At 42.4% G+C, this 15,206-nt stretch overlaps 1 protein-coding gene across 1 annotated transcript in view; it reads left to right on the top strand.

Annotated features, from left to right (window-relative positions):
• The window catches only part of DOCK11 (dedicator of cytokinesis 11), a 292,220-nt gene that overhangs the window by 65,973 nt on the left and 211,041 nt on the right, over positions 1-15,206 (top strand). Inside the window, 3 exon segments of the mRNA XM_030208788.1 lie at positions 9,669-9,803; positions 12,111-12,288; positions 14,420-14,499. Coding sequence (XP_030064648.1) covers positions 9,669-9,803; positions 12,111-12,288; positions 14,420-14,499 — 393 coding nt within the window.

Genomic DNA, 15,206 nt, shown 5'->3' with positions numbered 1-15,206 from the left:
TGAAAGCACAGGCAGTGCTGGGACTCATTGCCACAGCAAGTGGTAAAAGCATTGGACCAATGAATGAGAAAAGACCTGGTAAGGGAAGTAAGTACAAATGATAATATACTTCCGATAAGGTTTCTGAGGTCTTTTTCTCCCACAAACAAAAATATATATTAGCAATATATTTTTTTTATCAAATTCAACTCTTTCACTGTGTGTGCTTTGCATTTGTTTGTAATGTTAAACCACTCCCATTGTTTAGCAGGTACATGACCTCGGTGTTACACCTGATACTATGGCAGAGGCTCCTGCCCAGTTAAATCCCGCTGAGTTAGCCGGCCACCAATATTCAGCAGCACTAAACCAGGTAGTGTTGCTGAATCTCCGCAAACCGGCCATTCCTTAACTAGCCAGGGTGGTCATTTTACTAAAGTGCGCTGAAAAATGGTCTGTGGTAGTGTAGGCTGCGCAGAATCATTTTTCAGCACACCTGTAAAAAATGCCCAGAATACAATAGCAGGTAAGAACTGTGAGGCCAATCCAAGTCTGCCCAAAGTTTTCCCTTCTTTGGCACCGCAGCCCTTTCCTTTTGCTGTACTCTGGCTTTTCTTTCATTTTCTTCACAATGAGGAATCCTCTGCACATGAAATCTGCTACTGATTTTGCCTGTACCACCTCCCCTGGGAATCCATTCCATGCATCCTCTACCCTTTCTGAGAAGAAACAGTTTCTAATGTTGCTCTGGCGTCTGTGCCCTTTTCAGCTTCATACGATGACCTCTTGTCCTAGAAATTCTTTTCCAAATTAAAAAAAAAAAAGGGTTTGCTTCTTGTGCGTTATTTTTATCTTGCAGCTCAGATTCGCCTGAGTTTTAGATTTAATTTTAGACATCCACCAGCAAGTTCATAACTTGTAGGTTCTGATTTGTCTAAGGTTTTATTCATTTCTTTTATGTTTGTGGAGCAAGCTTGGGACAAAGCAGGCCCTTTATTTTTCTGATTACTTCCCAATGGATCCTATGGAAACCTGCTTCTACCAAAATAGAATTCTTTATACCAGGGCTTCATGGTTCAGCGCCCTTTAGTCTAATGCACTGTCAATTAGGAGCATGAAGCTAGATTAAGCAACAGAGAATGTCAAAGAAAATCAATGGTTTCCTCTATCAGCAGCTTCAACCAAGAAGAAAAGAGCAGTTGTAGGAACCATTAACAGTAAATGGTATCTTATGGGCAAATTATTTATTCTTAAAACCAAGTATATAAATATTTGCAGATTCAGTTAGTGAAAAAGGTTCTATAGACATTTTTAAATACATTTGCAAGGCCAGAAAACGTGGATGTTTGAATGTATTTTGCAATTCAGGTTTCTGTGTTTCTCTCTTGGTCCTTCTGTCTTTCTTTTATGTTTTGTTTTGGGTTTTTTTTTGTCTATGTGAGCTGCAAACGCACACTTACACTTTGCCTCTACCACAAGCACTGCAGTCAAGTACGTTTCTTGACTTGGGGACACAGTTTGTGAGCAAAAGTTTATATTTTGTGATACCGTTTGCCGAACCAACATGTGAGATGTATCCAAAAATGTCTTCATACATGACCTGTTGAGGCCATGTAGATCCCTTCTTTTTAGATATGATTAGGATCTGTGGGCCTGAAATTCAAAAAAGAGATGAGCTCCTAAATAGGCTACTAAATTTCTGCCCTATTTTCAGTCAAAGTTAGGAGCCCAATTTTCAGTTGAAAATTCATATTAATTTAGGAGCTTAAAAGTTATGCTTATAAATTTAGGCCTGCCGTTAATTTGCCTTGATTTATGAGCCTAGTGCTAAGCTCCTAACTCTTTTCTCCATCCTAAATCTGCCCCTCTTGCCACCCAATTTTAATTCTCCTAAATTTAGGAGTTTAGTGAAATTTTGAAAATAATTCAGGCACTCAGCCCTTGCAAACGTCTGAAAGAGGCTACTGTAGGTGCGTAACTCTCAAATGGGCCCTTTTACTAAGCTGCAGTCACCGCTAGCGGCGGTGGCCATTTTTGCCGCACGCCAGGGCCCCTTTTACCGCAGGTGGGTGAAAATAACCAAAAATGAAATGGCCATGTGGTAAGTTTGCACTTGCCGCGGGGAACACATACTGCCACCTATTGAGGTGGCGGTAAGGGCTCCTGCGCTAACCCGGCGGTAACTGGGCAGCGCACAATGCCTTTCTTAAAAATCGGCGTTACATTGGCCAACCTTCCAATCTTCCAGTACCCTGCTTGACTTTAAAGATAAATTATACATTACTACCTGTTGTTGTAAATTTAAATGAATCCAAAGTACCTCAGTTAACAATCCACCTGAAATTTCCAGATATCACATTTGCATTCGGTTGATTTTATTTTTGCTTATATTTGAATTTGTATTCGGGAGCCTTTTTTCAAATTGCCTAATTCAATCTGCTCTTAAGAAGAAAAATAAAAACTTCAAATGACCAACTCCTTGTTCTCAGAAGATAAATAAATGTATGAGTACATTGCATTCATTTATAAAATTCAAATCTAAATGAGAAGAATGTTCTAATTTGACAAGACAAACCTCCTTGCATAAAGGAGCAAAATTGATAAAGATCATCAGCATGCAGGCTAAAAAAAAATCAATAACTGAGAAGGTGGGTCCTGATATTGCCATGGTGGCTAGATAGAAATAAATAATCAAGTTGTAGGCAGTACATTTTTATTATTTTTATTTGTTACATTTGTATCCCACATTTTCCCACCTATTTGTAGGCTCAATGTGGCTTACATAATACCGGAGAGGCATTAGCAGACTCCGGTGTTAACAAATACAAGGTGATGTTGTGGTAAGATAAAGTTCACGTGGCACAGCCACATTAGGGAATCGAACAGTGGAAGAGTCGTGTTATGTCCATTACGTAATTTGGTTATGTTATGTTGCCAAGATCAGGCATTTAGGTTGGATTGGTAGGGTAAGCCTTTTTGAACAAGTTGGTGTTTAGTATTTTCCGGAAGGATAGATGGTCGTACGTCGTTTTCAAGGATTTTGGTAATGCGTTCCACAGTTGTGTGCTTATGTAGGAGAAACTGGATGCATAGATTGATTTGTATTTAAGTGCTTTGCAGCTTGGGTAGTGCAGATTCAGGTATGTTTGTGTCGATTCGGATGTGTTTCTAGTTGGTAAGTCGATTAAGTCTGTCATGTATCCTGGAGCTTCACCGTAGATGATTTTGTGAACCACGGTACTGATTTTGAAAGCAATGTGTTCTTTGATTGGGAGCCAATGTAGTTTTTCACGGAGGGGTTTTGCGCTTTCGAATCGCGTTTTTCCAAATATAAGCCTGGCTGCCATGTTTTGAGCGGTCTGAGGTTTCTTTAAGGTTTGTTCTTTGCATCCCGCATAGATTCCATTGCAGTAGTCTACATGGCTCATTACCATTGTTTGTTTCAGGTTGCAAAATGTTTCCCTTGGGAAGAATTGTTTCACGCGTTTGAGTTTCCACATTGAGTGGAACATTTTCTTTGTTGTGGATTTCACTTGGCTATCCAGAGTTAAGTTGCGGTCCATTGTATCGCCGAGGATTTTCAGGCTGTCTGAGATAGGGAGAGTGTGGTCTGGGATGTCAATACTTGTGGGGTTGTCCGCACTGTGTTGGGATGAAAGGATGAGACAGTGAGTTTTTTTTTTATTGAGTTTTAATTGAAATGCATTTGCCCATGAGTCCATAATGTTCAAGCTGAGCTTGATTTCGCTGGTGATTTCTGTCAGTTTAGTTTTGTAAGGAATGTATATTTATGACATCGTCTGCATAGATGAAAGGATTAAGGCCTTGGTTGGATAAGGACTTGGCTAGTGGGGGTCATCATTAGGTTGAAGAGGGTCAGTGATAGTGGTGATCCCTGTGGTACTCCACAGTCTGCTTTCCATGGTGATGATATGTTTGCATTTGATTTTACTTGATATGTTCTTGTGGTTAGGAAACCCTTGATCCAGCTAAGTATGTTTCCGCCAATCCCAAAGTTATCTAATAGTCTTTAGTATATTATGGTTTACCATGTTGAATGCGCTGGACATGTCGAATTGGAGGAGAAGGATGTTTTTGCCTATTGCTATTTCCTGCTTGAATTTGGCTAGGAGAGTGAGTAGTACAGTTTCGGTGCTGTGGAGGGGGCGAAATCTTAACTGTGATTCATGTAATATTGAGAATTTGCTTATATAATCTGTGAGTTGTTTGGTTACCATGCTTTCCATAAGTTTGACTACCAATGGGATAGATGCTACTGGACGGTAGTTTGTGACATCATTTGTTTTTTTTCTTGGTATCTTTCGGCATCGGGGTGAGCAGGATATTGCCATTTTCCTTAGGGAAGAGAATTTGCTGGAGCATGTAATTTAGGTGGGATGTGAAGTCTGCTATGAAGCGGTCAGGGGCGGATTTCATTAGGTAGCTGGGACTAAATAGATATTTGACTATCTTTTGAAAGTGTCACACTAGGCTGTTGAAAGGAATTCTCAAAAGTTCAACTTCAAGTTCATTCATTTTTGATATACCGCTGTTTAGTATACCTTCTCAGCAGCTTACAGTTATTCATATTAGAAAGATGGGGAGGGGAGATGGTTTTCAGGACCTGGAAGGATTGGGGAGGGGTTGGAAAGCAGTTAAAAGAATAGAGGACTATGGAGTGGGTGAGAAACAATGTAAGTGAACATGGAGGAAAGAAATGAATGCCAAGCATGAATATTCTGGTAGGTGCCCTGGACATTACTGTTACTTTCAGGGGCAATGTCTCCAATGGGTTATTGTTTGTGCATACAGAAATAAGAACAACCCTCCACAATCAGCAGTACAAAACAAAAACAGCGGAGGTGACAAAATAGGGACAATACACCAAGATATAAGATTCTCTTTTATTAAGTGCTTCCAACTGACTTTCAGCATGGGCCATTTTTTGGCCTACTGGCCTCCATCAGAAGATCACACTTCAAAAATCAAGCATAAGGAAGCCTGAAAATTCGTTTGAATGGTGTGTCATATGTTGTAGTGGCCACTAGCTTTTATGGACAACTGGCATCTCTTAAATTAAGCTTCAACAATTTTTATTGATGAAAAAAACAGACAGAAACAGGCAAAGAGGAGGCAAGAAACAGCAAGCAGACCAGTCACCTTTGCTGTTTTTGTTTTTTATTGTTGTGCATACCATGACAGTAATGAGCTCACTCCTAAGCCAGGACATGTGGAGTATGATCTCAGTCTCTCAAATTATGCTCACTGAAGTACTTGCATCATGCCAAAAAGAGCTTCCTTCTGGAGTTCATAAGATGTTACGTTTATAGCCAATTTATCCAGGTGCGTTTTGATATTGTTTTTAATGAGGCCCTTGGTACCCAAAACAATATGAAATATTTCTATGTCCTTCTGCCACATTTTCTTGGTCTCAGGCTACATTTCTGGATACTTAAAGATTTTTTTCTCTCCCTACACAATCCACCGAGTAATTGCTTGGGACTGACACCTCTATAATCAAGGTCGAGCTGGTGATTTTCTTTTTCAGCACTATGTCCGGTTTCATAGCATTCAGTTTTTTATTTGTTAGATTGGGGCTGTCCCAGGTGATCACAACCTCTTCATTCTCTGTGATTCTCGTAAGGTCTTGATCCCAGTGCTTTTCCGGTATAGCTATATTATAGTGTTTACAAAGAGGGGCATAAGCGAACGGGGCGCCCAAGTTTTCATGAGGGCGTCCTCGCAGGACTGCCCCATAAAAGGGCGGGGCAACCAGTATTATCGAAACAAGATGGACGTCCATCTTTCGTTTCGATGATACGGTTGGGGACTCCCAAATCATGAAATTTAGGTCGACTTTAAAGATGGTCGTCCTTAGGTCGTTTTTGAGATGGTCATCCCCAGTTTTCGGCGATAATGGAAACCGAGGATGCCCATCTCAAAAACGACCAAATCCAAGCCTTTTGGTCATGGGAGGAGCCAGGATTCATAGTGCACTGGTCCCCTCACATGCCAGGACACCAACCGGGCACCGTAGGGGCACTGCAGTGGATTTCAAAAATTGCTCCCAGGTGCATAGCTCCCTTACCTTGTGTGCTGAGCCCCCCAAAACCCACTCCCCACAACTGTACACCACTACCATAGCCCTTAGGGATGAAGGGGGGCACCTACATGTGGGTACAGTGGGTTTGTGGTGGGTTTTGGAGGGCTCGCATTTACCACACAAGTGTAACAGGTAGGGTGGGGATGGGCCTGGGTCTGCCTGCCTGAAGTACACTGCACCCACTACAACTGCTCCAGGTACCTGTATACTGCTGCGATGGACCTGAATATGGCATTTGAGGCTGGCATAGAGGCTGGCAGAAAAGTATTTTTAAACTTTTTTTGAGGGTAGGAGGGGGTTAGTGACCACTGGGGGAGTAAGGGGAGGTGATCCCTGATTCCCTCTGGTGGTCATCTGGTCAGTTCGGGCACCTTTTTGATGCTTGGTCGTGAAAAAAAAATGGACCAAGTAAAGTCGGCCAAGTGCTCGTCAGGGACGCCCTTCTTTTTTCCATTATCGGCCGAGGACACTCATCTCCTAATCGTGCCCCAGTCCCGCCTTCGCTACACTGCCGACACGTCCCCGTGAACTTTGGTTGTCCCCACGACAGAAAGCAGTTGAGGGCGCCCAAAATCGGCTTTCGATTATGCCGATTTGGACGACCTTGCGAGAAGGACACCCGATTTGTGTCGGAAGATGGGCGCCCTTCTCTTTCAAAAATTCACCTGCTAGTTTCCAATGGATTTGACGTTCGGTATAGAGATTTTCTGCCATGTGACCTTCACAGCCAGCCACAAGATGATTAACTTTTTCCAGCTCCTTCTTACAGAATGTACATTTGTTGGTTATACCAGTTTTTTCTATACTTGCAATAAACCATCTCACCAATAATCCGCTATCCCGAGCTACAATTATCAATCGCACATCCTTGGGTCTCAATTCACCTCTCCTTAACCGTTCATGTGTCCAATTTTGGTCAGTGAATGGTTCCTGGAGTAATACTTTGTATTTCTCGTTATACTTATACATTTGCCACTTGTTGCGCCTTTCCTGCTGGTCTAATTCCTCGAAGAGTTTTTTCTCTTCCTTGCAAATTCTGTTGCTTCCTTCCCTTTGGTACCAGTGAATTCTCACCCATTCCTTCTACTCTTTGGAATGCTTGTCCAAGATTAATGATAGAAATAGATTCTGGAAGTTTTCTTTCACATTTCAGTACTTTTTGTGCATTTAGATCTAATGATACTGTTTAATAAGCCTGGATTCGTATGATTGTAGCTTGACAGTTATAATCTATTCCTATGAGACCCAGTCCTCCTTCAGCTCTGGGAATATACAGTCGTGGTGAACACTGATTCTTATAAATGATCTTGTGGGCATGGAGGAGTTTTCTTGTTCACACATCCAGTTTTTCAAGGTTTTTAAGAGGCTAGTCCACAATACCAAAGCTGTACGAGAGCATGGGAGTTGCCAGCTGATCGATGCCCTGTATCTTATATCCTGATGTTAATGCACTTTTCAATATCAAAGTCTCCTTTAATACTCTTTACTGATTCTTTCTGTCAGGTCCTACCTTGGACACAGAGAGCAGATGGGATGGTGTCCTACTGCACTATACCATGCTAAGAGGCATGCTGTATCCAAAGCAGTTACACAGTATGTAGGTGAAATTATTGCTTTGGATGACCAGCCCCAGCAGGTTGTAGAGAATGTGGGGTTTAAGCAGCTGCTCCATCTGATAGCCCTAAATTACAAAGTGTCCTGCAAGAGAACATTTAGTGGATAGGTGATCCCCACTCTGTTCACTGGGTAGATACCAGCAGCAACAGACAGGGCACTGTGGCAGTGGCACGGTTCCACAAAATTCTGCTGTGAATGTACACTAGTCCTGCATGTAAAGTATTCACTCTTCTGAAAGGGTGCACATTCTTCTGAAAGAGTCTGCACTCTTAACTACATTGGCCCCTAAATGAAAATGAAGACTATCAATGCAACACTAAAATAACAGTGCCACGAACATCACAGGAAATGAACCAAAATGAACAGTTTTGGGCTGCCCATCCCTAGTAAAGGGGCAGTTTGGTCACTGTTCTGCTTTGTTATAGAAATATTGAGCTGTGAGAGCTGCACAATGCTTGTTATGAGGCAGAGTTTACAGTTTTGTGGCTTTTATCGCCATCTGCTGGTTGCAGATGGAGATGAAGGTCTGGTAGGACTCAAGGAAAGAAAATTATCAGATAAGACCAAAATTTTCCTTCCTTTTCCCCATTGTAACTGGAGTGGAAGGTGTACCATCTCCCCTGGTGCCCTTAACCCTTGTACCTTTAAAATAAATAAATAAAATCTAAAAAAGTTCAAGACTTCTCTGTTGTCTGCATTTGCTAAGATAAGAATCAGTCAGGCTGAGTGATCAATCAGTTTATTTTCATTTATTAAATTTTATTAATAGAAATCAAACAAAATAAAACATGGAAAAGAAAATAAGATGATACCTTTTTTGTTGGACATAACTTAATACATTTCTTGATTAGCTTTCGAAGGTTGCCCTTCTTCCTCAGATCGGAAATAAGCAAATGTGCTAGCTGACAGTGTATATAAGTGAAAACATTCAAGCATTACTATGACAGTCTGACAGGGTGGGAGGAGGGGGGTGGGTAGGAAGTATGCATGGGGACATCAAAGCATATCATTGATATTCTAACAGGGTGGGTGTGGATAGGTGAGGGGAGGGTGATCAACAGAGACATACAGCTTTATGGTTTATAATGGGCTAGGAACCCCAGATCCTTGTTAAGTCCTTTCTGTTGGGTGTTAAAATATTCAATCATTCTGACTTATTTCCGATCTGAGGAAGAAGGGCAACCTTCGAAAGCTAATCAAGAAATGTATTAAGTTATGACCAATAAAAAAGGTATCATCTTATTTTCTTTTCCATGTTTTATTTTGTTTGATTTCTATTGATAACCTTAAGAGTGGACTAACACGGCTACCACACTCCTCTACTTAAATTTTATTAAATTTATGTTATCACTTTTTCCAAGTAGCACAAAGTGATGGTTTATGGTTATACTTATTCATTTCAAAAAATAAAAACAAAATGGCCTGCTATCAAAGAATAACAGATAGTATGCATTAAAGAATCACAAAATAGACAATAATGCAAGTCATTGAATAATTGAAAATGATAATTACAATTCTAAAATACAGAAAAACAAAATAAAATCCAATAATGTAAGTTGAAATAAACAAAAACTAGGTATAAACAAAAATTGTGGTATAACAAGAGGACATCAACTTCTCTGATGTTTTAAAAATAATGGTAATATGCAGTTTGTGAATTTAGAGCACTTTGAGCTATGTGTGGGGTTTTGTTTGGCAGTCAAAAAATTCAGAGGTCCTTTTACAAAGGCGCGCTTGCGTTTTTAGTGCGCGCTAAAAATAAGCATGCGCTAAATGCTAGAGATGCCCATATATTCCTATGGGTGTCTCTAGCGTTTAATGCACGCTAATCATTAGTGCACGCTAAAAACGCTACCGAGTTTTTATAAAAGACCCCCTCAGTGACAAAAATTATACCCCTGCTGTGAATTGTATCTCCCATGAAATGTGAGTTGGTGAGAGTGTGACTACACTGTTGTTATTTTTATAGGTGTTCAGAAGGCGATACTTCTACCTAACACAGCTCCCTGATGGCTCCTATATTCTTAACTCCTACAAGGATGAAAAAAATTCAAAGGAAACCAAAGGATGCATCTTCTTAGATTCTTGTATTGATATTGTTCAGGTGTGTCTCTACTGAATCCTTATGAACTCCTTGTCATCTGCTGATGTCTCCAGGTGAAACAGCGTATGAGTTAAATCTGTGTTTTTCCCCCCAACGTTGCAGTCTAAATAGCCAAGTTGCAAGGTGTGCTGTATATAACAGAAAAAATCTTTTTCTCAAAAATAAGCCTACCCATACTCTAAAAGTCATTGAGGCCTCTATTTATGAACGCTTAGCACACATTATTATTATTGTATGCTATCTACCAGAAAGTCCATTTTGGAGGCACTTTCTATTTAGGTACAGTAGGTATTTCTGAGATGGTACCTGAGGCAATGGAAGTGACTTATCCAAGGTTACAATATATAGTGATGGTGGGATTTAAATCTATGGCTTTTCCTAGTTCTCAACCCGCTTGTTCTAACGAAGAGTCTCTTCCTCCAAGTGAAATGGAGAAGTAGCCTAGTGGTTAGAACAGTGAATACTGTGGAGGTAATGTTCACAGCTCCCGGGAAAGGGGGAGAGGGGTATAGAGTTCTGTTTTTTTCATGCAATGATTACACCTGGAAAGAAATTTAAAGATATTTCCATGGGCTTTTATAAAATTGCCCTCCTGATATATGCTTAGAGCGTGTATGCATATATGCTCCTGGGTCAGTGGTTACCACATCTCCTGGAGACACCCCAGCTCAAGTTTTCAAGATATCCACAACATGCATGAGAGAGATTTGCGTGCAATGGAAGTAGTGAATATTCATTGTGGATATCCTGAAAATGTGACTGGCTGGGGTGCCTCCAGGATCAGGTTTGGGAACCACTGCCCTAGGTTTATCTAGACTGAGCAGAGGCATTACTGAAAAGCGGGATTAGGGAGGGAACACTAGAACATAAGAATATACCAGTTTCCTTCATGGGCGGCCCAAGACAATCTGCCGCCTGAGGTAAGGAATAGGACACTGCCCCCGCCTGAGGCGAGGAATGAGCCGCCACCCCCATCTGAGGTGAGGAATGAGCCGCCGCTGCCGCCCCTTCTGAGGCAAGGAATGAGCCGCTGCCACCGCCCCCCTCCCCGAGGCAAAGAATGAGATGCCGCCACCCCCCTCCATGGTCTGCCATCTCCTCCCTTCCTTCCCCAGCCCCCTTCCACCAATTTACCTTTTCTTTCTCGTTTTCCAAAGGCGGCAGCAGTGAATCCCAGCAGCTGCCTTGCTGCCAGTCCCGGCCCTTTCTCTCTACTGCGGCCCGCTTCTCTGATGTTACTTCCTGTTTCCTCGGAGGTGGACTGCAGTAGACAGAAGGGGCCGGGACTGGTAGGGCAGCCTCTGGGAATTGCTGCCGCTGCCTTTGGAAAAATGAGAAAGAAAAGTTAAATTGGTGGAAAGGGGTTGGGGAAGTAAGGGTGGGAAGCGTTGCTGCCTCAGAGTGCCACCTGAGGCCCCTGCCTCAGATGGCCTAATGGTAGGACCACCTCTGGTTTCCCTACTGGGTCAAACCAAAGGGCCATCAAGCCCAGAATCCTGTTTCCCAACAGTGGCCAATCTAGATCACATGTACCAGGTAGAATCCCCAAAAGTAGTAAGATTCCATCTTACTTAACCTCAGGGATAAACTGTGGCTTAGCATTTATGCTCAGACTTTATAAAATACATGTGTGTGTGTGTGTGTGTGTGTATGTATATATATACACACACACACACACACGCATATCTGCACATAAATTCCTGGGATAATTTTCAAAGCTGAAGTAGGTGCATACTATCCATTTCAAAATTTGCTTGTTCAAGGATATTAGGTACTCTGGACAAACCTTTAGCCTTGTGCCCCCTCTAACATTTAGACCCCTAGCATCCTTCCAAGATTTTGATATTAAACTCAGCAATCATGGTTGCACCTGCTTTTTGCCAGCCACCAGAAGCTGATGCCTTAGGCAACTTCCTGGTCATCCTAATGGTTGGGTTAGCCCTGCCGATACCCACACAGGGAAGGTATTCACATGCTATTTATTTGTCTGTACAGTTATAAAATAACACCTAACCCCACCCCTAGACTCAGGGCCTATAGTAATATGGTTTCAGAAGGAGCCTTAGTGACTAGCCCTGGCTGTGGACTCAGTGAGCTAGGAGGGGAGGGGGATTTTAAATAAGAAGAGAAACCCCCAGATGAAGCTTCACTGGTTTCAACTGAGGTGGATGCCCAGACTAAGCAAGAGGAAACTACAGGACCCAAATAATAAAAAAAAGACATTGGGTCAAGCTTATTTATATTGGAGTTACAGGAAAAATGTCAGAGAGCTGGCGTCTGATCCAGCTTTGTTTTGTTTGTCTCTAGTGTCCCAAGATGCGGCGTAATGCCTTTGAACTGAAGATGCTGGATAAGTACAGTCATTACCTGGCAGCAGAAACAGAACAGGAAATGGAGGAGTGGCTGGGGACCCTGAGGAAGATCATTCAGATTAATACAGACTGCTTGGTCCAGGAGAAGAAGGACACAATGGAAGCTGCTCAAGGTTACAGCTTTAGAGAAAAATAGCAACTCCCTGTCCTCAGCCCTTGCAATGGTGTACATCAAAGAGTCTGTTGTGCAATACTGTTAGATAACTCAACTGCTTTCCTGTTAACAAAATTAAACTTTCATCTTTTAAGGCAAATACATCAGACGCTTAGCACGCTTTGCAATTTATGCAGTAATTAAAAATGGCAATGTGGAGCTTTAATTTTGGCAGAACACATAACAACCTAGTTATTTCTCTCCCCTTTTCCCTCAGAATTCCCCCCAGCCCTGGTTTCTTGATTCCCCCCCCCCCCCCCCCCACACCAATGCACCATATTTCTGTCCCCAGATATATTTTCTCATCCTTTGTCTCTGAAGCTTTCTCTTCTGCCCCTCCCTCATTCTCCACTATTCCTCTCTTTGCCACCTCTCTGTTTCCCCACCCCAAATTCCTTTCTCTCTGCCTCTGTAATTAGTAGTAGTAGAAACAGGGCCCTGCAAGCCAGTGTTGGTATGTTGGTGGTGGGTGGTGGTAAGGAGGTGAGACAATTGTTTATTTATTGGGATTTATTAACCGCCTTTATGAAGAGATTCACCCAAGGTGGTGTACAGCAGGTACAGTTTAACATAAAACTTGCAGTTTTGTTAACAGCATAACTATAGTAAAATAACCAAGAAGAAGCATAAATACAATAAATTAGGTAAACTTGAAAACAGTAAATTGAAACCTAATAATAGAACTACCATGAAACAATATGAAAAATACACATACTTAACAGCCCTGTTGAGTTGATGGCGATGGCCAACACTAGAGGTGAAGAAGGGCAGAGAGTGGAAGAAGGTGCTAGGCCTGTTTGGTATCACTGGCACATCACCCATTTTGACAGCAGGACAGACTTTGAGTTAGTTTTTTGTAGTAAACGCTATAGTTTTGTCAAAAATACGATTTTTTTTTTTTGTTTAGCAAAACTGTGGCATTTTTTCTGAGAACACCTGACCTATCTGTCTAGGCAGGGGTCTCAACCCAGTCCTTGGGACACAGCCAGGCAGTCAGGTTTTCGGGATACCAACAATGAATATGCATGAGATAAATTTGTATGCACTGCCTCTATTGTATGCAGATTTATCTCATGCATATTCATTGTGGATATCTTAAAATTGTCGTGTCCTGAGGACTGGGTCAAGAAAGAACCCCCGGTCAAAGGGAGCAGGGAGAATTCAAAGATCACATCTGCACAGAAATGGTAAGTTCCTTAAGAATTAGTATATTAAAAGAAAAATTGGAAAATGTTTAGGAATCCCAGTAAAGTTTCCTTTCGCTACTCAGGTTAAGAGTTTAAATAATATAAAGGCAATTCTAGAACCAGGTACGTGACAGTAACGCATGCCTTGTATGCATAAATGCACCAATTAGCACAAATTACATGCCCACATGCACTACGTACCAGGAGCGTAGCCAGACCTCAACGTTTGGGGGGGGGGGGGTCCAGAGCCAAATGGCGGGGGAGGGCACAGTTGGGCCTGCCTCCCTGCTGCAACCCCACATACATTGGCTGGCAGGAGTCCCCACCCCCCACCAGCTGAAGCCTTTCTCCAGCGCTGTTCTTGGCGCATTGCCGCCCATGCTCAGTTCTACTAAAACCGAGCATGCACACAATGTGAAGAGAAGCGGGGTAGGCAATGCACAGAGAACAGCACTGGAGAAAGGCTTCACCCCCGCCAGCCAATCCAGGGTCCCCAGATCCAATTTGGAAGGGCCCAGGCCCCCAAGGACCCCGTAGCTACGCCACTTCTATGTATTATTCTATAATGTAGTACATAAGTGCTAAGACATGTAAATGCGAGGGAGACATATATATGTGGGTATCGGTGGGCCAGGGGTGTGTCGCAGACACCTGTAATTTCTAGCATGCTAAATAAGTTGTGCGCATGTTTATGCAGGCATAGAGCTGGCATAAATGGTCGTCCCTAAATGTAGGCGTGTCAGTTTTGATGTGCTAGTATTCTGTAATGGAATCTTGGTGCCGTGATAGAATTAGTTCTTAGCACTGAAGCATTCAGCTTGAGGCACGAAGTTATAGAATTGCCCCCTATATGCGTATTTCTGTATCATTCATTATTGCACCTGTTTTTTTTTTATTCTGTAGAAGATGATACAAACAGCCAGGGCAAATCAGAAAGCATCATGGAAAGTCTGGAGAGAAGCATGCACCCCGAGTTGGTGAAGGTAAGAAAGCAGAAAAAGCCCCTCCATCCTTCTCGTTTGCCCAGTTGAGATGACTCCTTTGATATTCTACCACTCGGGGAGGATGAGTACAAGGATTCTCATAAACAAATGAAGACAAGTTCCCTCTCGTGTCTTCCACCAAACTATGCAACTGCCTTCCTCTGCTGCTCTCCATATCTGTCCCAAGCATGTCCAAAATTTGTCTTAAGTGCTAGCTTATGCCACCTTTGCTGGAAGTCATTTTGCCATCTTCGGCTATGATTCTTGGACAAGTACACATTCTGGTTATATGGATTCCTGTCCATACCTTCTTCCCAAGTTCTGTCTTTATCCCCGCAGAAACTAAAATTAGTGATACTCATGCAGAGCACCCCAGCTACTTGAGAAGTTTAGCACTACCGTACCACTGTTGTTGAGGGTTGTACCAAACATGGCAAGGCTATGACCCTGTTATCTAGCCTCATAGTTCCTCATGGATTTACTGGACGGTACCTGGCCACCATCAACCTCATGGCACTGACCCAGTTAGTTTCTGGGGAGTCCTAGGCTGTTTGCATCAGCCTAGATACCCCATGACTTGCAGGATTGCTGGTTTGTGCTTCCTTTGTCTGCTCAATCCTTGACCTTATCACCTCTGCTCTTGTCTCTCCTCTTGAAGGAATGAAGGGTGGGTTGTTTGTGATACTATAAGCTCTCAGCTATGTTCC

The sequence above is a fragment of the Microcaecilia unicolor genome, chromosome 7 (assembly GCF_901765095.1).
Source record: "Microcaecilia unicolor chromosome 7, aMicUni1.1, whole genome shotgun sequence".
NCBI lineage: Eukaryota > Metazoa > Chordata > Amphibia > Gymnophiona > Siphonopidae > Microcaecilia > Microcaecilia unicolor.
Note: the sequence above shows the minus strand (reverse complement) of the source record. Positions and strands in the feature narration are given on the sequence as shown.